Below are 27690 nucleotides of genomic sequence, written 5' to 3' on the forward strand. Positions count from 1 at the left end.
TTTTTCAGTTAAATACAAAGGTAAATATTACAAAACCAAGTCTTTTTACTAGTTTCACTTTCTAATTAGGCAAAATAACCAATACTTCACCACAGTAGTTAATCAAAACAAATTTTGATTTTTAAAAAGTTAATGAGGGGCAGGAGGAGCCAAGATGGCAGCATGGGTAGAGCAGTGGAAATCTCCTCCCAAAACCATATATATTTTTGAAAATACAACAAATACAACTATTCCTGAAAGAGAGACCAGGAGACACAGGACAGCAGCCAGACTACATCCACACCTGCGAGAACCCAGCACCTCGCAAGGGCGGGGGGTAAGATACAAGCTGTGGCCCAGCGGGACCCGAGCGTGCCCCCCACCCCAGCTCCCAGCGGGAGGAGAGGAGTCAGAGCAGGGAGGGAGAGGGAGCCCAGGACTGCTAAACACCCAGCCTTAGCCTTCCACACCAGGAGTGCAGACACACAGCGCATGGTGTGCTGGATACTAGGGAAATGGAACAGTAAAATCTGTGAGCGGGTCCCCACAGCTGACGCCACTGGGACAATGGAAAAGTGAGTGCCTTTTGAAAGTCTTAAAGGGACAGGGACCCCACAGCTGGACGGAAGCGTCCTGGCGCAATCAGCCCAGCAGGTGGGAATCCCGGAAACTCCGGACTCCCTAACCCCCTGGGCGGCAGCGCAGCTCAGAGGGCCCTCACAGCGATAAACAGCCTCCCGCCCATTCCCGCTCAGGTGTGGCCACGCCCACAGCAGCAGGGCAGAATTTCTTTCACAGCAGCCGGGCAAGAATCAGAGATTCCATCTGCGTGCAGCTGCCCAGCAGAAGCTGCTAGGGGTCACTGTTCTCCCAGGAGAGGAAGGCCACAAACCAGCAAGAAGGGACGTTCTCCCAGCTGACACACGCCAGCTCCCCACAACTATCTCTATCACCGTGAAAAGGCAGAAGAATTTGATCCAGACCAAAATAACAGAGACAACCTCTGAGAAGGAGCTTGGAGAGATAGACCTAATCATTATTCCTGAAAAAGAATTCAAAATAAAGGTCATAACCACGCTGATGGAGCTGCAGAGAAAAATACAAGAGCTAATGGACAAAGTAGGGAGGGAGACAACAGACAACAGAAATAAAACAATTTCTCGAAGGATTTATAAGCAGAATGGATAAGATACAGGAGGCCAGTGATGGAATAGAAACCAGGGAACAGGAATGCATAGAAGCTGACGCAGAGAGAGATAAAGGATCTCGAGGAATGAAACAATATTAAGAGAACTGTGTGACCAATCCAAAAGAAACAATATCTGCATTATAGGGGTAGCAGAAGAAGAAGAGAGAGGGAAAAAGGGATAGAAAGTGTCTTTGAAGAAATAATTGCTGAAAACTTCCCCAAACTGGGGGAGGAAAAAATCGCTCAGACTATGGAAGTACACAGAACTCCCAACAGAAGAGACCAAAGGAGGACAACACCAAGACACATAATAATTAAAATGGCAAAGATCAAAGACAAGGACAGAATTTTAAAGGCAGCTAGAGAGAGGAAAAAGGTCACCTACAAAGGAAAACCCATCAGGCTATCATCAGACTTCTCAACAGAAACCTTAGAGGCCAGAAGAGAATGGCATGATACATTTAATGCAATGAAACAGAAGGGCCTTGAACTAAGGATACTGTATCTAGCATGATTATCATTTAAATATGAAGGATAAAACAGTTCCCAGACAAGCAGAAGTTGAGGGAATTTGCCTCCCACAAACCACCTCTACAGGGTATTTTAGAGGAACTGCTCTAGATGGGAGCACTCCTAAGGCTAAACAGATGTTACCAGAGAAAATAAAATCACAGCAAAGAAAGCAGACCAACCAAATACTAACTAAAGGCAAAAAATAAAATCAACTACTCACAAAAGCAGTCAAAGGAAACACAAAAGTGCACAGAATAAAACACCCAACTTATAAATAATGGAGGAGGAGGAATAAGAAGGGAGAGAAATAAAAAATCACCAGACAGTGTTTATAATAGCTCAATAAGTGAGTTAAGTTAGACAGTAAGATAGTAAAGAAGCTAACCTTGAACCTTTGGCAACCACAAACCTAAAGCCTGCAATGGCATTAAGTACATATCTTTCAATAATCACCCTAAATGTAAACGGACTGAATGCACCAGTCAAAAGACACAGAGTAATAGAATGGATAAAAAAGCAAGACGCATCTATATGCTGCTTACAAGAGACTCACCTCAAACCCAAAGACATACACAGACTAAAAGTCAAGGGATGGAAAGATATTCCATGCAAACAGGGAGAAAAAAGCAGGTGTTGCACTACTAGTATCAGACAAAATAGACTTCAAAACAAAGGAAGTAACAAGAGATAAAGAAGGACATTACATAACAATAAAGGGGTCAGTCCAACAAGAGGACATAACCATTATAAATATATATGCACCCAACACAGGAGCACCAGCATATGTGAGACAAATACTAACAGAACTAAATGAGGAAATAGAATGCAATGCATTCATTTTAGGAGACTTTAACATACCACTCACTTCAAAGGATAGATCCACTAGACAGAAAATAAGTAAGGACACAGAGGCACTAAACAACACACTACAATAGATGGACCTAATAGACATCTATAGAACTCTACATACAAAAGCAACAGGATACACATTCTTCTCAAGGGCACATGGAACATTCTCCAGAATAGACCACATACTAGGCCACAAAAAGAGGCTCAGTAAATTCAAAAAGATTTAAATTCTACCAACCATCTTTTCAGACCACAAAGGTATGAAATTAGAAATAAATTGTACAAAGAAAGCAAAAATGCCCACAAACACATGGAGGCTTAACAACATGCTCCTAAATAATCAATGGAAAATGACCAAATTAAAATAGAGATCAAGCAATACATGGAAACAAATGACAACAACACAAAGCCCCAACTTCTGTGGGATGCAGCAAAAGCAGTCTTAAGAGGAAAGTATATAGCAATCCAGGATTATTTATTTATTTATTTATTATTTTGTTATCATTAATCTACAATTACATGAAGAACATTATGTTTACTAGGCTCCCCCCTTCATCAAGTACCTCCAACACACCCATTACAGTCACTGTCCATCAGCGTAGTAAGATGCTGTAGAATCACTACTTGTCTTCACTGTGTTGCACAGCCCTCCCCATGCCCCCCCCCTACATTATACATGCTAATCGTAATGGCCCCTTTCTTTTTCCTCACCCTTATCCCTCCCTACTCACCCATCCTCCCCAGTCACTTTCCCTTTGGTAACTGTTAGTCCATTCTTGGGTTCTGTGAGTCTGCTCCTATTTTGTTCCTTCAGTTTTTCTTTGTTCTTATACTACACATATGAGTGAAATTATTTGATACTTGTCTTTCTCCACCTGGCCTATTTCACTGAGCATAATACCCTCTAGCTCCATCCATGTTGTTGCAAATGGTAGGATCTGTTTTTTTCTTATAGCTGAGTAATATTCCATTGTGTATATGTACCACATCTTCTTTATCCATCACCTATTGAAGGACATTTAGGATGCTTCCATTTCTTGGCTATAGTATAAGGTGCTGCAATAAACATAGGGGTGCATCTGTCTTTTTCAAACTGGGCTGCTGCATTCTTATGGTAAACAATCCAGGCATATTTAAAGAAGGAAGAACAATCCCAAAAGAACAGTCTAATGTCACAATTATCGAAATTGGAAAAATAAGAACAAATGAGGCCTAAAGTCAGCAGAAAGAGGGACATAATAAAGATCAGAGAAGAAATAAAATTGAGAAGAATAAAACAAAAGAAAAAATCAATGAAACCAAGAGCTGGTTCTTTGAGAAAATAAACAAAATAGATAAACCTCTAGCCAGACTTATTAAGAGAAAAAGAGAATCAGCACACATCAACAGAATCAGAAACAAAAATAGAAAAACCACGACGGACCCCACAGAAATACAAAGAATTATTAGAGAATACTATGAAAACCTATATGCTAACAAGCTGGAAAACCTAGAAGAAATGGACAAATTCCTAGAAAAATACAACCTTCCAAGACTGACCAAGGAAGAAACACAAAATCTAAACAAACCAGTTACCAGCAAAGAAATTGAAGTGGTAATCAAAAAACTACCCAGGAACAAAACCCCCGGGTCAGATGGATTTACCTGAGAATTTTATCAGACATACAGAGAAGACATAATACCCATTCTCCTTAAAGTTTTCCAAAAATTAGAAGAGGAGGGAATACTCCCAAACTCATTCTATGAAGCCAACATTATGCTAATACCAAAACCAGGCAAAGACCCCACCAAAAAAGAAAATTACAGACGAATATCCCTGATGAATCTAGATGCAAAAATACTCAACAAAATATTAGCAGACCGAATTCAAAAATAGATCAAAAGGATCGTACACCATGACCAAGTGGGATTCATCTCAGGGATGCAAGGATGGTACAACATTTGAAAATCCATCAACATCATCCACCACATACACAAAAAGAAAGACAAAAACCACATGATCATCTCCACAGATGCTGAAAAAGCATTTGACAAAATTCAACATCCATTCATGATAAAAACTCTCAGCAAAATGGGAATAGAGGGCAAGTACCTCAACATAATAAAGGGCATATATGATAAACCCACAGCCAACATCATACTGAACAGCAAGAAGCTGGAAGTTTTTCCTCTAAGATCGGGAACAAGACAGGGATGCCCACTCTCCCCACCGTTATTTAACATAGTAGTGGAGTTCCTAGCCATGGCAATTAGACAAAACAAAGAAATACAAGGAATCCAGATTGGTAAAGAAGAAGTTAAACTGTCGCTATTTGAAGATGACATGATATTGTACATAAAAAACCCTAAAACTCCACTCCAAAACTACAAGAACTGATATCAGAATACAGCAAAGTTGCAGGATACAAAATTAACACACAGAAATCTGTGGCTTTCCTATATACCAACAATGAACTATAGAAAGAGAAATCAGGAAAACAATTCCATTCACAATAGCATCAAAAAGAATAAAATACCTAGGAATAAACCTAACCAAGGAAGTGAAAGACCTATACCCTGAAAACTATAAGACACTCTTAAGAGAAATTAAAGAGGTCACTAACAAATGGAAACTCATTCCATGCTCTTGGCTAGGAAGAATATCATCAAAATGGCCATCCTGTCAAAAGCAATATAAAGATTTCATGCAATCTCTATCAAATTACCAACAACATTCTTCAACAAACTGGAACAAATAGTTCAAAAATTCATATGGAAACACCAAAGACCCCGAATAGCCAAAGCAATCCTGAGACGGAAGAATGAAGTGGGGGGGATCTTGCTCCCCAACTTCAAGCTCTACTGCAAAGCCACAGTAATCAAGACAATTTGGTACTGCCACAAAAACAGAGCCACAGAGCAATGGAACAGATTAGAGACTCCAGACATTAACCCAAACATATATGGTCAATTAATATACAATAAAGGAGCCATGGACATACAATGGGGAAATGACAGTCTCTTCAACAGATGGTGCTGGCAAAACTGGACAGCTAGAAGTAAGAGAATGAAACTGGATCACTGTCTAACCCCATACAGAAAAGTAAATTTGAAATGGATCAAAGACCTGAATGTAAGTCATGAAACCATAAAACTCTAAAAAAAACATAGCCAAAAATCTCTTGGACATAAACATGAGTGACTTCTTCATGACCATATCTCCCTGGGCAAGGGAAACAAAAGGTACCCTACAGTTTGGGAGAATATATTCATAAATGACAGATCCGATAAAGGGTTGACATCCAAAATATACAAAGAGCTCATGCACCTCAACAAACAAAAAGCAAATAATCCAATTAAAAAATGGGCAGAGGAGCTGAACAGACAGTTCTCCAAAGAAGAAATTCGGATGGCCAACAGACACATGAAAAGATGCTCCACATCGCTAGTCATCAGCGAAATGCAAATTAAAACCACAATGAGATATCACCTCACACCAGTAAGGATGGCCACCATCCAAAAGACAAACAACAACAAATGTTGGCGAGGTTGTGGAGAGAGGGTAACCCTCCTACCCTGCTGATGGGAATGTAAATTAGTTCAAACATTGTGGAAAGCAGTATGGAGGTTCCTCAAAAAGCTCAAAATAGAAATACCATTTGACCCAGGAATTCCACTTCTAGGAATTTACCCTAAGAATGCAGCAGCCCGGTTGGCAGAAAGACAGATGTACTCCTATGTTTATCACAGCACTATTTATAATAGCGAAGAAATGGAAGCAATCTAAGTGTCCATCAGTAGATGAATGGATAAAGAAGATGTGGTACATATACACAATGGAATATTATTCAGCCTAAGAAGAAAACAAATCCTACCATTTGCAACAACATGGATGGAGCTAGAGGGTATTATGCTCAGTGAAATAAGCCAGGTGGAGAAGGACAAGTACCAAATGATTTTACTCATATGTGGAGTATAAGAACAAAGAAAAACTGAAGGAACAAAACAGGAGCAGACTCACAGAACCCAAGAATGGACTAACAGTTACCAAAGGGAAAGGGACTGAGGAGGATGGGTGGGAAGGGAGGGATAAGGGTGGGGAAAAAGAAAGGGGGCATTATGATTAGCATGTATAATGTCAGGGGGGGGGGCATGGGGAGGGCAGTGCAACACAGAGAAGACAAGTAGTGATTCTACAGCATCTTACTACGCTGATGGACAGTGACTGTAATGGGGTGTGTTGGGGGTACTTGATGAAGGGGGGAGTCTAGTAAACATAATGTTCCTCATGTAATTGTAGATTAATGATAACAAAAAGAAAGTTAATAAACTTACAAATAAATAAATAGCTGCAAAATATGCATATACATGTATGTGTATGTGTGTGCATTAACATTGTTTTTCTAATTCTCAGTGGTACGCTTCCTATAATTCAAGAGTGCCAATTTACTGATATATTCCCCCCCACACTGGGAAATAGCTATTTTCAGTCATGATAAAGTAATGCGAGGTTCAATGCAAAAGTTCTACAATAAACCTGCCAACTTGTAGTTTCCATATGGGTAGAGTTCGAAATAAAAGCCAGATGAATTTGCTGCACTTTCCCGTGGAATTCATGTTTGGTCACAACACAGTTTCGTCGTCCCAAAATGTACCTTCACTTTAGTACTGCTCAGTTCCTCAAATTTGAGGTATAGAAGTTGCAGAAACATCATTTGAGTGCAGGTACGCGGAAAGAAATGTTTGTAATTGCTGTGAACTTAAAGAAATATATTACCTGCAATCCACTAAATGATGGAACAAAATAAACTCCTTCAGAATCTTCTAAACTTTTGGCCATTTTTTCAGTCTCGGCAGCATCTGTGCAAAGATCTGCAAAAACAAAACCAACAACCAACAATACAAAAGAACCCTAAAACAAAATGAAGGGGTGGGGAAGGAAGAAACAGAATTATGTTATAGGACTACATATATAACTACACAGAGAGGCATTTATCAGCATCTACATTTATCATCAATATAATGCTAAAGACTGCACCCTTCACAGGGTCAACACAAAGGCACGTCTGCTCTAGTGCCTGCCTAGGTTCTCACCTTGCATGCATTTTTGAACCTGTGGGGGCCGCGACGGACACAGAGGGCTCTCAGGCTCTGTACACAGCCGGCCTTACTTTTGCCTTTAAAGATATTTGGACTGTTTAATAATCAACTCTGTGTGCTTTTTGGCATTAAAAAAATTATTCTCTTGAAGATAAACCCATCCTAGTTTTCTGATGAAAATATCATCTATTAATAATAACCAAGAGAATCATCTGAAGAATGACTCCATCTAATGAGTTCAGTAAGGGGCCTGTAACAAAGAGATACAGTACACTAAAGTTGATCTTAAAAAAGAAAAATCAAGACCTAATTCAGTTAACATACTTTTTAATGAAGTATAGAGTATACATACAGAAAATTGCACAAATCCCAAGTGTACATTGGGATGAACTTTCACAGTATGAATACACTCAGGAAACCAACATCCAGCCCAAGATACAAACTTTTGTTCAGCAACATGCTTGTGAGATTCCTTATTGTACCTCATCGGTTCTCACCCCTGTATAGTACTCCACAGTTTATTAAACTATCTGACAGCTGATATGCATTTGGCTAGTTTCCAGTTTTTGGCTAATATAATAAATAGGCCACTTTGAACACTCGTGGACATTTGTTCTGGCGAACATTTCTGTTTGCCAAGAGGTGGGACTGCTAGTCTGAGGGTCTTCACACTTGGGACTAGCTTTAGAAGATACTGCCAAATGGTTTTCCAGAGTGATTGTGCCAAGTTAAGGCTCCTGCTAGCAGTATGAGAACTCTAGTTATCCCATCCATATTCTTACTAATAACTGATACTATGTTTTCCATTTAACTATGTTGGTAGTATTGTATGATGGTTTCATTTTGTATTTCTTGGTTGACCAATGAAGTTGGAATCCTTTTTCACTGGCCATTTGGATATCCTTGTTTGCGAAGCAACTCCTGAATGAGAATGCAGGGCAGGTGGCATCAATCAAATGAAAAAACCCAGGAGTCAGTCATAATACATATTTTCTGGCTTTATACAGCCTTAATTAAGTTGGTTTTATTTTATTGTATGCCTTGTTATTTTTCTAATGAAAAACTGACTGATGACAAGAAATTTAAGGTACACTTATGTTAAAATGAAGGTTAATGAAGACCATGTAAAAATAACTACAAATCTTACTCAAAATGACAGTTATTAGATCTGTAAGTCATATTCTTTTGGTCAAAATGTCCAGGTAATACATCAAAATATCTCTAACAGTTTAAGAACTAATATTAAGGAGAAAACATTGGTTCTGAAATCTATACTTAAAAAATAAATCATATCCCAATGTCAAAATTTTTAAATCAAAAATGGAAAACATACTGGATGGTTGGTTTGAGGAAAGTTTTGGTAACAAACAAAAGGGGAAAAAAGCCATCTCGCTTATTCTCATTCTTCACTAGTTGTTCCAGCCTTGCTTGAAGAATTTATTTAAATAATCCTCCACTTAAACTGTTCTCAAATGAACTTATTGATTAAAAATCTTATTAAAAATCATTTGTTCCTCAAAAAACTAAAAATAGAAATACCATCTGACCCAAAAATTCCACTCCTAGGAATTTACCTGAAGAAAACAAGATCACAGATTCAAAAAGACATATGCACCCCTATGTCTATCACAGTACTATTTATAATAGCCAAGATATGGACCAACCAGAGTGTCCATCAGTATATGAATGGATAAAGAAGAAGTGGTACATACACACAATGGAATATTATTCAGCCATAAGAAGAAAACAAATCCTACCATTTGCAACAACATGGATGGAGCTAGTGGGTATTATGCTCAGTGACGTAAGTCAGCCAAAGAAAGACAAGTACCGAATGACTTGTCATTTGTGGATGATAAAAGCAAACCAAAAGTGAAGGAACAAAATAGCAGTAGACTCATAGACACGGAGAAAGGACTAATGGTTATCAAAGGGAAGGGGTTGGGGAGACTGGGTGGGGAGGGAGAAGGGGATTAAGAGGACTGCAATTTGCAATCACAATTTAGGTAGGTCAGTGGGATGGTAGTAAAGCATGGAGAATACAATTAATGACTTATAACATTTACGATGTTGATAGACAGTGACTGCAATGGAGGGGGTGAGGACTTGATAATATGGATGAACGTTGAACCACTGTGTTGTGTATGTGAAACCGTAAGATTGTATATCAATGACACTTTAATTTAAAAAAAAAATCATTTGGAAGAAGCTGACTTCACTCTGTCTCTCCCACTGGGTGCAACTAAGAATCCTGGATGGAGTGCATGGGAAAGCTCTCTGAGGACTCAGAAGAACTGGCTAGCAGGCTGACCAGGAAGCTCTAAAGCACCACTAACTGGCAGTGGGTTTGCTGTTTTTATTTTCTCTGATTTCTCCTGGCCTAGGCTCAGAGACAGTCTGAAACCCAAGACTTGGGTAGATACACTGGGTGCTTATATGAAGAGCTCGAAAAGAAGCCCCATCTCTCTGGTCTGAGGAGCAGAAGTCAGGCGTCTCTACAGTCCAGAAAGTGGGGAGACTTACCCGGTTTTTTTCTTTTTGAATTTTTTCATTCTATCTGAACAAGAAGGAGAAAAAACAGAGAGAAGGGCAGGGAGGGGAGAGAAAAAGAGAGGAAGAGAGAGAGAAAGAGAGGAGAGAAGAGCCTCAGGAATCTGTGGGAAAATAAGAAAAGCCCTCACAGGTCTGTGATTTGAATCCCAGAAAGAGAAGACAAAAATCTTAAATCAATTTTGGGTAAGAGCAGTTACAGAAATAAAGCAGAACAAAGAGAAGTTTGGCCTGCTACCAGGAAAAAAAAATTTTATTTTGCAAAACACCTTATTTGTACACTTGGATTTCTCTATATTGAGATCTTTGTTCTATTTCTTTTTAGCTGTAGTGTCTCCTCGGGTAATTTCCTCAGAAAGTATACAATGCCAGGAGAAGAAATGTCCCTTTTGCACTTAATATGAATGATATCTTAGCCAGGCACCAGAATATTGGCTCACTGTTTTTTTTCTCTGTACTGTGTAAACATTGTTCCATTTTCCAAGTTTTACAGCTAAGTTCCATGCCAGTCTGAGTGTTTATTCTTTATAATATAAACTGATCTCCCTGTCTTGACGCTTTCCTGTATTTTGGGATCCAGACAATTCATCTACATATGACTGTCTTAGTTTTTGCCTTTTTTTAATCTTGGTAAGCCATTTCAATCTGAAAACTCAGGTCTTCTGATCAGGTAAGTTTATTTTCAATTTTACATTTTTATAATTCTATTTCCAGTCCCATAATTACATTTTCATATTCCAGAAAAGAGACTATTATTCACATTTTTCTCTGATCTCTCCTCCATTATCTCTTACCTTTCAGTTTTATTTTCTATTTTCTTTTTTGTTTTTAAATTCTTCCTGATTCCTGTTTGGGGTTTTCAGCACTGTCCGTTTTACAGTTTATTGATTTTTTTCACATTTTATGTATAATGGTTTTTGTCCTTTGAAACTTATGTTTTCCAAATACTTCTTTGTAATATTCTCTTTAATTCCTTTAAGTATAACTTTTGTTGATGCTATGTTAGTCTTGAGTTTCTTCCATGCGTCTCCCTCTGCGTGCGCCACCTGCCGTACTTGACTGGACTTGGCCCTTAACTGCCTCAGGCTCCCTTTCAGGCATGGGGGCTGGCAGGCGGGGGAGGTAAAGGAGAGCGAACGCCCGGGCTCTTGGGTTTTCTGAGGTATGAGAAAGATTAGGCCTCTCCTGTCAGCCTGGAAGAGGGCAGTTCACAGCACTGCTAGCACGGCCGCACGTGCACGGGCCAGACCAGCTCTTTCTTCTCCACACACCAGGGGGACTTCCTCTCGGCTCAGTGGGCTGGATCCATACGCAGCATCTAGAGGGTCCTCACCTAGTGTTTTCACCAGTAACACTCAGGTGGTGGCCTCTATAGACCCTGCATCTCCAGTCTCCCTGAGAACTGCAGGCTTCATTTCTGTGGGACTCCACTCCAGCATCACTGGGGAGCCATCCTCATCCCCCTGTGTGTCACCCCAGCAGGAAGCAAGGGCAGGAGGCAGGAGCGTGAACTAAGACTCTTACTAGCAGAAGCAGAACCACTGGGAATTAGTGCATATACGAGAAAATGTCTGTCTCATTCCCTATAATGAGGGATATTGTATCTCTCTTGGGAAGATACGCAGGCAGAAAGAATCAGTTTCCCTTATTTCTAGTAAACAAGAGTCCAGGGTAATTTTAAATGTGTGCAGGAAGTCTTATGGGGATCACCTGGAGAGGCAGGTGTGACATGTTGCAATTAAAAGTGATATTGCGAGGGAAAAGATGTCCCCTGACCTGTGTTACTGGAGGACAGCAGAGGCGGACTCTCCCTCAACTGCAGGAAAGGAAAAGGGCATGCTCTCAGCCCCTTGATTAGGCCATGCCCCTCCCCGCTCAGGGCCTTCCTCCCCTGTCCTGTCCGCTGGACCCTCCTTGACTTGAACCGCCTCCCCTACCCGGACAAGCACTCTTGTCCTTCCTTCAGGGCTTCACTGAACCATCACTTCTTTGCAGAAGTGTTTTCACCAGTAACACTCAAGTCTGATCTCATCCTCCAGACCAGACAAAACCCTCCCTTTAGAATGGATCCTACTATGACTTCCCCTTCCTGGTCCTTAATACTCATGTTTTTGTTTTTGTTTTTCAATTATTAATTTAAAATATGTCTTTCCTGATACTTTTGCCCTGCTTAATAAACTCCTGCCAAAATAATTAAAAAATAAAATGAAATAAAATAAAATTCATCTTTCCTGCTAGACTGTAACCTCCACAGGCGTAGGAAGTGTCTGTCTTATTCGCTGGCGTGCTACTAGCATGCATGGTCTCAGGCACACGGTGAGCACTCAATTATTTGTTAACTGAGGAAAAGCTGGAACACATAAAAACGTTCCTGAGACTGAGGTAGCAAAATAGAACAAAGGGTGAAGGGGAGAAGCAATGGACCAAGGAGAAAGAAGGAGGTTTCTCTTTCTTAACTTACTAAGAAAAGTCTCTAGCTTAACTGATGATGGCAGTTCAGGGAGGCTGAAGGAAAGAAGAGAGAACGAGCCTGTATGAAAAAGATAATGAGAATAAATCTAAAAATCGAGGTGAAACTGGTTTAAAATAACTTTTATGCCTGGGCCTGAGGCCATTCAACCCAGGAAAGGGGTGGAAGGGAGCCGCTTCTCAGAGGGGAGCAAGCCCAGCATGTCCTGCCAGGGTACAAAGGCTCAGTTTACACATTCCAGGAAATGCCGGCCTTACTTATGCTCTTACATGCTGTGGTTCTGCTGAATGGAATTTACTAATTTTTTTTAATATACCCATTAAAGTAAACTCTCAGAATAGAAAGAAATATATTCAAATAAGTATAGACTTTTTGTATGAATTTCAGACAGATACATCCAAGTAATGTATACTTCTCCAAAGATTGAAATTTTAAAGTAAACAATTCAACTCCGAAATCTCTCTCCCTCCACTTAGACCAATCGTCCTGTTTTCCTACCAGAGATAGGAAGGGACTTGTGGTCTCCTGGAAATCACATCACCTTTCTAGGTCAAGGCCATTTAGCCCCATCTCCCAGAAAGGAGTTTTCATCATTTGAGAATCAGAATGAATTATCATCCACCTAGGTTAAGCAGTGGAAATGATTCCCACTGACAATGTACACATGAAGTCATAAACCTGGGAATCATTTTTTTCTTAACTAATGAATGTGAAACTATTATGTTATTTCTTCACATCTTCTGAAGATGAAATATGTAACCTATATTTTCTATTTCTGATAATCTGTAGTTATCTAAAGATGCATATCTAAAAAAAAGTACATTTAAAAAGGAAGACACTTTTTTTTTTTGAGATGGCATCTCTCATATTTATTGATCAAATGGTTGTTAACAGTTAACAACAATAAAATTCTGTACAGGGGACTCAATGCACAATCATTAATCAACCCCAAGCCCAACTCTCATCAGTCTCCGATCTTCTGAAGCACAATGAACAAGTTCTTACATGGTGAACAAATTCTTACATAGTGAATAAGTTCTTACATGGTGAACAGTGCAAGGGCAGTCATCAGAGAAACTTTCGGTTTTGATCACTCATCATGAACTATAAACAATCAGGTTAATTATGATTATTCGTTTGATTTTTATACTTGATTGATATGTGAATCCCACATTTCTCCCTTATTATTATTATCATTATTATTATTATTATTATTAATAAAATGCTGAAGTGGTAGGTAGATGCAAGATAAAGGTAGAAAACATAGTTTAGTGCTATAAGAGGGCAAATGTAGATGATCAGGTGTGTGCGTGTAGACTATGTGTTAATCCAAGCTAGACAAAGGCAACAAAACATCCACAGATGCAGAAGATTTCTCTCAAAACAGGGGGGGTGAGGTTCTGAGCCTCACCTCTGTTGATCCCCAATTTTTCACCTGATGGCCCCCCTGCGACTGTGCCTGTCTTAAGTTGTTCCTCCCTTGAGGAATCTTACCCGTCTCTGGCTAACCAGTCATCTTTCAGGGCCATACAGGGAAATGTGAAGTTGGTAAGTGAGAGAGAAGCAATATTGTTTGAAAAGGTTAGCTTTTTACTTCTTTGCAGATTTATGCCCTGTGGCTTTAAAAAGGAAGACACTTTGGACACCATCAGCAGAACAAAAAGGCATCCTACAGTATGGAAGAATATATTTGTAAATGACATATCCGACAAGGGGTTAACATCCAAAATATATAAAGAACTTACTACATGTATCAACACCCAAAAAGCAAATAACCCAATTAAAAAATGGGCAGAGGATATGAAAAGACAGTTCTCCAAAGAAGAAATTCAGATGGCCAACAGACACATGAAAAGATGCTCCACATCACTAATCATCAGGGAAATGCAAATTAAAACCACAATGAGATATCACCTCACACCAGTAGGCCAGCATAGAAAAACTCAAAATAACAAATGCTGGTGAGGATGCAGAGAAAGGGGAACCCTCTTACACTGCTGGTGGGAATGTAACCTAGTTCAACTATTGTGGAAAGCAATATGGAGGTTACTCAAAAAACTAAAAATAGAAATACCATTTGACCCGGGAATCCCACTCCTTGGAATTTGCCCAAAGAAAATAAGATCAAAGATTCAAAAAGACATACACACCCGTATGTTTATCACAGTACTATTTACAATAGCCAAGATATGGAAGCAACCTAAGTGTCCATCAGTAGATGAATGGATAAAGAAGAGGTGGTACATATACACAATGGAATACTATTCAGCCATAAGAAAGAAACAAATCCTACCATTTGCAACAACATGGATGGAGCTGGAGGACATTATGCTCAGTGAAATAAGCCAAAGACAAATGCCAAATGATTTCCCTCATTTGTGGAGTATAACAAGGAAGCAAAACTGAAGGAACAAAATAGCAGCAGACTCAGAGACTCCAAGAATGAAATGGTAGTTACCAAAGGGGAGGGGTGTGGGAGGGCTTGTGGAGAGGGAGGGAGAAGGGGATTGAGGGATATTATGTTTAGTACACATGGTGTGGGGGGTCATGGGGAGAACATTGTAGCACAGAGATGGCACATAGTGAATCTGTGGCATCTTGCTGCGCTGATGGACAGTGACTGCATTGGGATATGGGTGGGGACTTGATAATATGGGTAAATGTAGTATCGACATTGTTTTTTCATGTGAAACCTTCATAAGAGTGTATATCAATCATACCTTAATAAAAAATTTTAAAAAATAAAGGCTATTATCAGTGGTTGCTATAAGAAAGAAAAAAGGAAGAGACTTTTAAATGATTGAAAAGCTTTGAAACAAGCATTTTGTTGTTGTTAAGAAGTAATCTTATGCTTACAATGCAGGTACAGGCTCATACAGAGAGAAAGGAAGGCAGGAAGAATTGGATTGGTATTTTCCTCCTAAGAGCATATCTGTTTGGCCAACAGAATTACCTTTGTCTTTAAACAAATCACCTTAGTTCAAATCAGCCAAGTGGAAAGAGCCTGCTCCACAATTAAGTCATCTGAGATGACCACTGTTAATACTTTGGTACATGTCATTTCACAGCTTACATGAAATATGGTTGCACAACATACAGACAGATTAATTATTCATTAACCAAAATGTGGGAACAACTCAAGTGTCCATCAACTAATGAATGGATAAATTGTGGTCCATACATAGAATATTATTCAACAATAAAAAGGAAATGAAGTACTGATACAGGCTGTAACATAAATGAACCTTGAAAACACACTGAGTGGAAGAAGCCAGTTACAAAAGACAATATATTGCATGATTCTGTCCACAGAGGCAGGTACTAGATTAATGTGTGCTTAGGGCTGGGTTGGGGTGGAACAGGGAGTCACTGCCAGTGGGTATAAGGGTTTCTTTGAGGAAATAAAAATGTTCCAAAATTAGATTGTAGTGATGGCTGCAAAGCCTTAGAGAGTACTCAAAACACTGAACTATATGCTTTATGTGAATTACATCTTAATAAAGTTCTTTTTAAAAAAGCAAAAAATACTTGTATAGATTGCTCTGCAACAGCTTCATCCCCTCCTTAATGTATCACAATGTTCCATATAAATAAGATATGCGATTACACCATTATCTGTGACTGTACTATGTTCCACTGCATGCATATGCTGACATCCACTTACTCAATGCTTTTTTACTAGACAGGAGCTGACTTCCAATTGCTGTATTAAACACCCATGTACATACGTGTCTTTGCATACCTCTACGATCACTATCTTAGGAAACAGAACTGAGGGCAAAGGGTCTGCCCTGTAGAAAATAATATGTATTATCTGATTGTCCTACGGAAAAGCCATACTAATTAATGTTCATCCCAATGGAAAACAAGAATACTTTTTTCTCTTCATTACCACCAACGCTGAGCATCAGTGAACAAATTCATCTCTGACAATGATAGGTGACATCATTTGTTAAATGTGTATTTCTGATTCCTGAATTTGAATAGCATTTTTAATAGTCGTTTGACTTACAAAATAACTATACTGTCCTTTGTCTTTTTTGTCATCTCTATTCATTTTTCTGACATATGCTACAAATTATTCTTAGCAATTTCTTTTAACTTTGATTATGGCATCTCTCTCCCTATACATTCTAATAGTCTATATATTTAAATGTATTTTACTTTGTCTTTACAGCATTTGGCCTTAACTCCTAGCCTCTGTCATCCCAAGATTGTAAAAATAACATCCTGTGTTTTCTTGTAGTACATGCCATTTTATCTTATGTTTCATTTGGACAATCCATGTGTTCTCTACTGTCTGTAATCCTGTGGCATTCTTGAATTCTTTAATAAGTCTTGCCTGTGAAATCTATTTAAAAGACAACTTACCTAATTGCTGAGCCCATTTTATGGCAGTACCAGTATCTCCTGCATTGCCTTCAGCTAAGCAAATGACTTCTTGCCCAATCTTCCATCCAATTAGTGGATAAAAGCCTTAAAACAAACAGTGGAAGTCATCTAATAAATAGATAATTCATTACAGAGATATCTACAATGGAACACCTAATCATCTCAAATAATAGCAAAGTGGCTCTGAAGTCAGACTATGTTCAAATCCCAATCTTCCTTCATTTACTAGCTGTGGTCTTACAAGTTTCTAACATCTCAGCCTCAGTTTCTTTGATTATAAAATGGTCTACCCCAGAGAACTGTAGAATAAACTAAGTTAATACACAAAAAGAACATAGTGCAGTGCCTGGCATATAACATAAACAATAACTATTGTCTCATATTAGCTGTAGGCATATCTCTGTCTCTAAAAATGCAGAAACAACATTTAATTGAGGAATGAAAAGCTATTATATGAGATTGGTTTACCAGAGAACTAACTATGCTTTCACATTTATCTGCAGTTTCTAAACAAGGCTCCTAAATAGAAACAAATGAGTGCAACGATCAATATTTTCTAGCTTTCCTTTTCCCAGTTAGGAGGTAAACAAGAGATTCACCAGGGGATGGAAGGTAGGAAAAATTATTTTAAAATCTACCTTAGTAACCATGCTAGTGGACCAGAGCCCAGACAAAGAGCCCCCAGCCCTCCTGGGTGTGGTTCCACCACCTAAACTTCTTGGTTTGCACATCCCAGGATGTCCTCCATTAGGGAGAGCAAATTCTTAGCAATTGCATTAAAACTTAGCACTAAAATGCTAAATATGCATGGATCACTAGTGGAGAACTACCACCCCCCAAAAAAAAATTACAAAAAGAGGAATATTTTTTAACATATAGAAGAAAGTTTATAGACCTAAAACAGACGTTTTAAAGAAATACAACAGGTAATATAAGTAAATATTTGAAAAGCTGACCAAAATGCCCTAATCCTTCTGAATTTTACAATAGTATCTTCCTCATTTTTTATGCTTTTAAAGAAAAAAGGGAAGTGGGGATTGTCTCTAAGAATAATGAAAAATATGTTAGAGTATATCCTTAATATAAAATTGGAAAGAAGTATCACAAAAGTTAAAGAAGAAACGAGGTGATAGTTTATTAATAAGCAGGATAAATTCTATTTACCTCCAAGAGTCTGTTGCGGGCTACTTCCAGTATTAATATCCAAAAATGTGCCGGTTCCCATGGTTAGTTTCACGTCCCCTGCCTGGAAACAGCACTCCCCAAACATGGCTGACTGCTGGTCCGCCACCTGCCAAATATGCCCAAATGTCAGATCTCGTTTCACCGCCTCCCACTGTCTCACTTACTGTATTCTCATGAGTCAATACTTTCTTTCCTTTTTCCTTTTCCTTAAAAAAAACAACCTTAAAAAACAAACAAACAAACAAAAATCCCTGGAGAGAACAGAGAGCAACTCTCATAGGATAGGAGTGTCTCCAGGACTAGCCTCAGGGACTTTAGGAGTTGTGCAGAAAAAAACAACTCAGATTTTTCATTTTCCACTTACAAGAGGTTTCGTTCCTTAGTCAAAGTAACTAGCCTCACAAATTTCTCTTTTAATAAAAGTGATGGGTGTATGCTTAACTAGAAACAGATGTAGGTCAAAACCATACATTTCCCAACCATATGTTTTGTTAAAATAATAATTGTAACATTTTGTTAATATAATTAAGTGTAGATTATATGTGTATGTTTATATACAGCAATATTTTAAGGACCAGAACTCAATGGAAGAACGCTTTCTCACTAATTGAAAATTCTTCCAGCCACACCCTAACCTAAACCTGAGTCTACCCCTAGACTTAGTAAGACTGATCCTCTAAATGACTAGGAATTTGTAACTTGGGAATTAAATTTCCCTTCCCTCACCTTCCTGCACTGACTGTGGTGACTTTCCATTTAAGGACATGGTCTCTACCTCCTGCTTAAGCTCTTACAGGAAATCAAAGGCAAGGTCTGAGTTTTAAAACTTAGCACCAAAACTCTAAATATGCATGTATCACTAGTTGAGAATTTTACACACACACACACACACACACACACACACACACACACACACACACACACACACAAGCTCTCAATCAGGTGATAAAAACCTTTGGATTTTTTAAATTCTTTCTCATCCAGTCAGAGAGAAAGAATATCATCAAGAACAAACCCTTAAAACCCAGAAACAGCTAATTTTTCACTCTTCCACAGCTCCTCTACTAGTAGATGCTGGCTAAGGATTTTATAATATGTAAATATAACTTCCTTCTTTATTGCCCTGTCACTGTTTATGGGTACACTCTATCAAATATACCAATACGCGTTGGCCCTATCACTGTTTTGTCTCAAAGAGGATCAAATATAAAATACACATTACTCAGAATACAACATTTGAGAAAAAAATTAACACAGTTGTCTAAAAACAATATATAGAGAACTCAGAAAAGGTTACAAAGTGCTTCCATGATAGAAGCCCCAGTGGTCCACTTTCCACAACAGAGAGAATACTTCTGACTATATCCAGGGCCCTTTAACTTCAAAAGAAACAACATACTTTAATTTTATTCTGCAAGGACCATTTGTGTCTCTTAACTCTAATCCCAACTATTCATATACATTCTCAATTCGTTAATACAAATCATGGAGGAACCCTCAAGTTTTCTACTTACCAAGGCCACTATTGGTATAGGCACACCAAATATCTCTTCATCCACTGATCCAAAATTGTGGCTTCAAATAAAATTGATTAAAAAGTAAGTTATAGCTCTAGAAATACTAATTCTAAAGCTCAACAAATTGTTTTTACCAGAGGCCAATAAAATTATATAATGAACATATAAGCACCTCAAGCATGCAATAATTAATGCTTTTCCCCACCAAGGCAAATGAATTCAGGGACAACTTTGCTGGTTTTTACGTTTGATGTTCATTGTTACCTTGTATCCCTCACAGGAGGCAGGAGAGAAAGTGGTATTGAAAGTAGGGAGGTAATGAGCCCACTCCAACACATCTGAGCGTAAAAATATGCCATCAGAATCCAAGCTAAGTTACACAAAATTCGGTGATTCAGTAATAAGGAAAGCACACTTTACCTCATATGGGTCAAAAAGTCCAGTTGTACTGGCATTTGAAAAATCTGTTGCAAATTCAGAACCTAGATTTACATTGGAAATAATACATTTATTACCAGGTAGTGTGAATCAACACCCACCACTAGTCTATAATCTAGACCTCTCTGCACCCTCAAATTCACTCCAAAATCTATTTCCAGCAGGAAGTCTCCAAAGCAACTTCCCACTTGATCTCCTTGAATTTTATGGTTAGCAAAAGCACTTGCACATGCTCCGTCTTGTCATGACACCGAGTTTAAAGGTAAGGAAGAGAGGCCAGAGATGCAATGGGGTTTGCTTTGATTTATACCCAATTGCAAAGTGGCAGATTTGGTATTGAACTTAAAAGTCTTAGCACTCTTGAAATTAAGATAGTTTCTAAGCCTTATATTTGAAGTTTCATCACAATTTTAAAATTATCCTCCTCTTACAACAAATCTGAACTTAATCTAGCTTAACTATAATGGGTAGTTTGCTAGGGTACCAAAGAGTGGTATGTCTGGAATATGGGAAGGAAAAAACAGTGACTTCTTTTTTCAAGTGAATCATTTCTATCAAATTTCTGCTACTTGAGATAGATCTGCCGGATCATCTTTACCTTTTGTGAGCTTATGTAACAACCAGGTGTCAACAGTTCCAAAACAGCAATTATCCTCTTCAATCGCCTTTTGCACCTTGGAAACAGAACAACACAAAGTCAATTCAAAGAGGCTGAATTACTAAATATTGATCAGTAAATACAATATAATCCTATTTTTGATAAAAATTAATATATCCATAAGGAATTTCCTCAATGGGTCTAATAATTACTAAAGGGTATGAAAGAGTTTAATTATACATCAAGCATGTGTTACTTTTGTGATAAAAAAAGAAAGTGTATACATACATACATACATATATATATATATATATATATATGATTATGATTGTTCATGGCCACTTTTGTGCTAAAACAGGAGGTATATTATGATTATTCATGGCCGCTTTTGTGCTATAACAGCAGAGCAGGTGTGACAGAAACTTTATGGCCTTCAAAGCCTAAAATATTATCTGGCATGTTACAGAAAAAATTTCCTAACCCTTTGCATAAAAATGTCAAAGGAAACAAAAGTATCAAAACTTCTTTAAACTACCTAATAGAGTGCTCAAAATGCTTATTAAGATATTATTAACTACTGGACAACAATTCCCTAAATCATACTTCATCACCTCTCCAACTCTTTATTTGTCCTTCAAGACTAGCATTCCCTGGCTTTGCCCACCCCCACACCCTGTGGATATCTCCCACACAGCCACTAACTCACATTACTTCCCTACTAGACCCTAAGCTCTGTAAGAGCAGGGACTAGATTGCATTCATATGTATAACCTCGACACTTAAAAGGGCTGGTGGTAAACACCAGATGTTAAACAAAAGAAATGCTTGCTAAATAACAGAGATAAAAATGACTGCAAATGGAGGCATTTCAAGATGAATTATATTTTAACAGTAGAAAGGATCAACAAAATGAAAACAGATGACATGATTCCCAAAACAGGTCATCTGTAGAATATTTATAATGAGTATTTTGAACATTCCATTGAAGTATTATACCATTTAAATATGGAGTGCGTACAGTAATATTATATTTCAACCTCTACTGATATTCAGATATTGTGATTCTAAAATTTGTTCCAGATAAGACAAAGGTTAATTTGTACTTCAGTGAATAGCAACAATGCCTGGCAAGTAGTAAGTTCACTTGTTCATTCAAAAAATACTTGAGTGCCAGGCCCTCTGAAAGGTACTAGGCCTTTGTGAGACTTCTGGACACAGAGAGACATCAGGGCTTCCTGAGGTAGAAAAACCAAGGTCAGTCCTCCCCACACTGGGTCAGGGCACCAGCTGGTTCTACCCTGTGGGTAAGGTAAACTAAACGTACAGGCTCTCACAGAACTGCAGCTCAGCTCTGAATCATCACAATCATTAAATTTGATTGAGATAATTCTGGGCCTGGAAGAATGGAAGAAACAAACATCAATCCTATCCAGAGCAGGATGGATAGCATTACATTAAGGCTCTCTTAATTTCTACACACAATTTTGTAAGTACCATGTCTAGCGCGCGCACACACACACACACACACACACACACAAGTAACTAGGCTCACCAAACTCATCATGTTGTATACATAAAATAGGCAAAGTTATCCCTTGGATATATTGTGTGTTTGGTTCCAGACAAAGCAATAAAGCAAATACTACAATAAAGCAAGTTCAAACAATGTTTTGACTTCCCAGTGCATATAAAAGTTATATATACACTATATGGTAGTCTATTAAATATGCAATAGCATTATACCTAAAAAAAATGTATATATCTTAGTTAAAAACACTTTAAAGCTAAAAACAATCTGACCATCATCAGACCTTTCAGTGCTATCATAGATGACTATAACAAATATAATAGTAATTTAAAAGTTTGAAATACTGCAAGCATTACCAAAATGGACACAGTGACACAAAATAAGCAAATGCTACTGGAAAAATGGCACCAACAGATTTGCTGGATGCAGGGTTGCCACAAAGCTTCAATTTGTAAAAGACAGTATCTGTGAAGCACAATAAAATGAGATATCCCTGTATATTTCTGCTCAATTGACCTTCTTATCATTATAAAATGCCTCTTTCTCTCTAGTAACATCTTTTGTTTAAAAACCTATTTCATCTGGTATTAGTATAGCCACTTAACTTCTTATGCTGTTTGCAGGATATATCTTTCCCACCATTTTACTCTGAACTGATGTGCATTTCTGCATCTAAAGTGTGTTCTCTCTGGGCAGCATATAGACTAAAATCACAATGTGATATCACTACTTACCCACCAAAATGGCTAAAATAAAGACTTATACTCTCATTCACTGGTGGTGGGTTTATAAATTGTCAAAAACTGTAGAGAAGTGTTTGACATTACCCATTAAAGGTGAAGATCCATATATATATATATATGTGTGTGTGTGTGTGTGTATGTATATATATTTATCCCTCAAAGTTCTATTTCCACATACAGATACAGCAGAAATGCATTTACATGTACAGATATTTAATAATAGCTCAAATATGTATGAACAGAATGGACAGATTTGAAAAGCTATGGTGAAATCATACACTGAACACATAGAAGATATAAAGAAATTAATTTATACACAATGTAGGTATATTTCACAAATATAATGTTAAGCAAAAGGAGTCAGGCACAAAAGAATAAATACTCTGATTCTACTCATACAAAGTTCAAAAATATTCAGGCAAAACTAACGTGTTGAGAAATAAACATGGAAATTCTAAGGGGAAAGAAAATGTGATACACCTAGCTTTTGATTCAACTAGTATTACACAGATGTGTGCTCTACAGTGAATCACTGAGTGGTACATTTTTGTTTTGTTAACTTTTCTGTATGTGCTATGACTCAGAATTAAAAGGTATAAAAAAATGAACTGAGTAAAGATTCCTGTCTTCCATCCCAATACGTGGTGAACATTTAATTTTCGGTCAAATAATCAAACTACTATTTTTACTCTTTTAATTTTTTCTTACCTCAATCAGGTTCTGAAAAATCCAGGCTAATCTCAAAGAAACATGCTGGGGAGAGAAAGTGAACAAACTGGCTGCTAAGAATCGTTGACTTCTAGTGACAAAGTGAAGCACTCGGCAGGAACTGTGGATCAGCTAGAGTAAAAAGAAAAGATATAGTAGGATAATGCATTTAGTGGTGTTTGATGTTTCTATATTAAGGCATATTCTATATTTCATACACAGGCAAACAAACCTAGTAACAAACAAGTTATTTAAGTATTAACTGAGTGTTCTCAGCACTTAAGAAAATCAGGTAAAGCCGTATCATCTAGAATACAGTATTACCTAGAATAGCAATACTGTTAAAATACAATTGTATTCTGACATGTGAAATGTAACACATTTACAACAAACTTCTTTAGCAAACACCAAGTACTTATGAAAGCCTTCTATAAAAACCATTTTCTACCTCTTTTCTTATTTTTAACTGTGGAAGTAAAGGGAGAGAGTCAGGAGAGAAGGCTACATTTCTACTAGAACTATATTTGTAATCAAGTTAGTATCAACCTAGAAGGGAAATTTCCCTATACATTAAGTACTTTAAATTTAGGATGCATACTTTTATTTAATGCTATCTCTACTTACCTAATGATCAAAGATGAAACATATACAGTTTTAAATTTACTTCTTGTTTACTTAATTTACTTAAATTTACTTTTAAGCAAAAGCTTTAATCAAAAAGATTAATTTTTAAAATTAAAATTTAATTTAATTTTTAAAAAGACTTTGAAAACCAGCTTTGAATATTAAGGTTTGTAAAACATACTAAAATAAGAAACAAAAACAAAAAACCTTATCCTGCCACCTACCTCAAGAATGCAGACAGACAATTCAACTTCTGAAACTTAAGAAACATTCACTTACAGAGAATTAACTAATTTCTCCCATTTTTTTATTCCCCATTCCTCCTCCAAAATAAACTTTAAGATTTTGATATAATTATTAAAAATAATAGAAATTTATTTTTCTTTCATTTTTAGCATAATGCATCAATGAAAAAAATGTGTAAACTTGGTTCCCTCTGTATTTCAATCCTGTCCTTGTTTGTTTCTAAACAATGGGCTCCATTTTAATTTTTTTACTTTTTCTGTATGAACATTTAAGTTCTACCCTCAGCAAATTTCAATTATACAATACAGTGTTTATCGACTATAGTCACCATGTCATATGTTAGAGCCTCAGGACCTTAATTCATCTTATAATTTAAAGTTTGTATCCTTATATCTTCTTTTCACTTTGTTGAGTGCTCAAGCCTTCTGCATCACTTTGTATTTTATATTATTTATTAAATAAGATTTTTAAAAAATATTTAAAGTGACCATCCATAAGCCAGCTTCTGGTGTTATATATTAAGAAATAAATCTAACTGAAATGGGATTTTCCTCCATAAGCACTTTTCTCTATAATTAGATTTGGGATCCTTCAGGGATCCTCTGTCAAAATGGTGATAACATTACATCATGGTGGGTGAGCACACAAAAAAATACTAAGAATTCTAACACTTGTACTTTTAGTCAACATGAACAATTAATACTTTTGTTCCTATATTTAACAAATAGTTATTAAGTACCCTGCTGTACCCAGAATTGTGTTAGGCCTTGAGAAGGCAAAGTAAATCATACAGGCAGAATCTCTGCCTTCTTGAAGGCAAATAGGTCATCGCATCAGTAAAGGAGATAATCTAAGAAGACACTGATTGTAAAATGAACCACTATTTAAGGTATGACCAAAAATTGATGGTTAAAGTGGTAAAAAAAAAAAAAGGTTCAAAAGGCATCCTAGTTAAAAATCATCCTTTTTAAAATTGGAAACAACGTATGGCTTATAATTCTTACCCTGCTGGCAGGAATGTGACGGCATAGCCACTCTGGAAAAACAGTTCGGCAGCTTTTTATAAATCAAACCATGTAATTACCACATAACCTAGCAATTGTACTCATAGGTATTTATCCCAGAAAAATGAAAATTTATATTCACACAAAATTCTGTATATGAATGTTCATAACAGCTTTATTTGTAATAGCCCAAAACTGGAATTAGCACTGGTGTCCTTCAACAGGTGGTATACCTGTACCTTGAATACAACTCAGCAATAAAAAGGAACAAGTTTGCGATACACATAATAACTTGGATTCTCCAGGGAATTATACTAAGTGAAAAAAGCAAATCGCAAAAGGTTTTATGCCACCTGATTCCATGTTTATAACGTTTCTGAAATGAGAAAACATTTTCAGATGAATGGTTGCAAGAAGCTAGGAATGGGAGAGGGTGGGAGGTGCACAGGGAGAGGTGGACATGGTTAGAAGAGCAACACAGGGCTCCTTGCAGTGATGGAGCTGTTCAGAGTCCTGACTAGGGGGCAGATGCATGACATGGGTAATAATTTTATAGAAATTAGAACACACATATACATTCATACAAACAGCAATGTGTGCAAGTAAAACTGGGGAAAACTGAGTAAGATCTAGGGATCACATTTATGTCAATATCCTGGTTGTAACATTATACTACAGTTTTGTAAAGTGTCCCCATTGGGGGCACCTATAAAATTAATAAAGGACCTCTATTATTTCTTATAACTGCATGTGAATCTACAATTATCTCAATTAAAATTTCAATTTAGAAAATGTATGTCTCAGAATCTTTGAAATTTGACAAGTGCTGGGAAAGAAGTGTAGGACAGTATGATAGAGATTGGGTGTGGGGGGGTGCTACATTAAACAGCATGGCAGGGAAGGGCTCCCACAGAGGAGGGGACACATGAGCTGGGCCCCGAGGATGAGAAGGATCCAGGCTCATGATGGCAGAGAGACCCCTTCAAGTAAGGGGCCTCAAGGCCAGAAAAGGCTTGGGTGCTATGAGAACAAAAGCAGGCTGGCAACACTGGAGCCTAATCCTTAGCAGATTCAGGGGGAAAGAGGTCTGGGAAGTGGTCAGAGGTATGGACAGGCCAAACCATGATAAGGGGGTGGGATTTTATGCTAAAGGCAAAGAGAAGCCTTAGCAAACCATTAGGCAAGACTCAGAACAACAAAGAGGAAGCTGGGCACCTGGGGAGACTGGAGGAAAACAGGGGTTCCAGGAGACTGCTTACACACCTCAGTTACTTCACCAGTTCACTTGGGGCTAACCTTGGCTAAATGAGTGACCTTGGTGGCAGTGCTGGGACGTACACCCTAGACATTTCTAAGAGCCTCTGTCAATAAGCCATAAGCATCTGGGAGGGGATGGCTACAGGCTGGGGCTCCTTCACTGGCTGAACAGGGTCTGGGATTGTTTGTGCTAAACTGTAAGAGTCAGTATGCATTTTCTGCTGAGAGAAGACAAAACTTACATCACATGCATGTTCATTATCAAGTGGACAAAATGCTTTAAATGCTCAGTTTCGTGTGTGAAGTTGGCTTTACGTCATGATTTGAAATTTGGGGCTTATGCAACAGAAGTAAATGTTTTCATGGTCACAATGCATTTCCAAAGGAATAAAAGTTTTAAACATCTCACTGACCAACTTGAACAACGTTTGATGAACTGATCTTTTAAAAACTAAAATTATACATTAAGGTATAAAATTACACATTATAAATAGTGTAACTTTAAATGAGGCTGTTCAAAGCTCATGACTTTTTCTCACAACCACTTTCAACTCCCTTAATCACTCCGCGTTTCCTGTAAACAACACCTCTCAGTATTCAGCCTCACGCGTTACTAACACAAGGTGCATTTTTACATTTTAAACTAACAAAAAGAAAAATCAGTGTGAGGGAAATGATGAAAAAAGTGTTCCACTTAGGCATTGCTGTCAGATTTTGTGCTTGTTTTCAGAGAACATCAATGCTTACCAGGTAAAACTGCTACTGTAGGCATCCCCTCCGTCCCCCACACACACCTTGCAGTGGGGAAGCCTAGCTGAGAG

At 37.8% G+C, this 27690-nt stretch overlaps 1 protein-coding gene across 3 annotated transcripts in view; it reads right to left on the reverse strand.

The window, feature by feature from the left end:
* Positions 1-27690, reverse strand: part of GK5 (glycerol kinase 5) — a 69199-nt gene that overhangs the window by 19759 nt on the left and 21750 nt on the right. For all 3 annotated transcript variants that reach the window (XM_037005347.2, XM_017641867.3, XM_073232324.1), the window contains 8 exons: positions 23739-23870; positions 20760-20835; positions 20144-20205; positions 19988-20061; positions 19721-19781; positions 18186-18312; positions 17001-17105; positions 7287-7381 (listed from right to left, as the gene is read on the reverse strand). In XM_037005347.2, the coding sequence (XP_036861242.1) occupies positions 7287-7381; positions 17001-17105; positions 18186-18312; positions 19721-19781; positions 19988-20061; positions 20144-20205; positions 20760-20835; positions 23739-23870 (732 nt within the window). The remainder of the gene's footprint in view (positions 1-7286; positions 7382-17000; positions 17106-18185; positions 18313-19720; positions 19782-19987; positions 20062-20143; positions 20206-20759; positions 20836-23738; positions 23871-27690) is intronic.

The sequence above is a fragment of the Manis javanica genome, chromosome 3 (assembly GCF_040802235.1).
Source record: "Manis javanica isolate MJ-LG chromosome 3, MJ_LKY, whole genome shotgun sequence".
Lineage (NCBI taxonomy): Eukaryota > Metazoa > Chordata > Mammalia > Pholidota > Manidae > Manis > Manis javanica.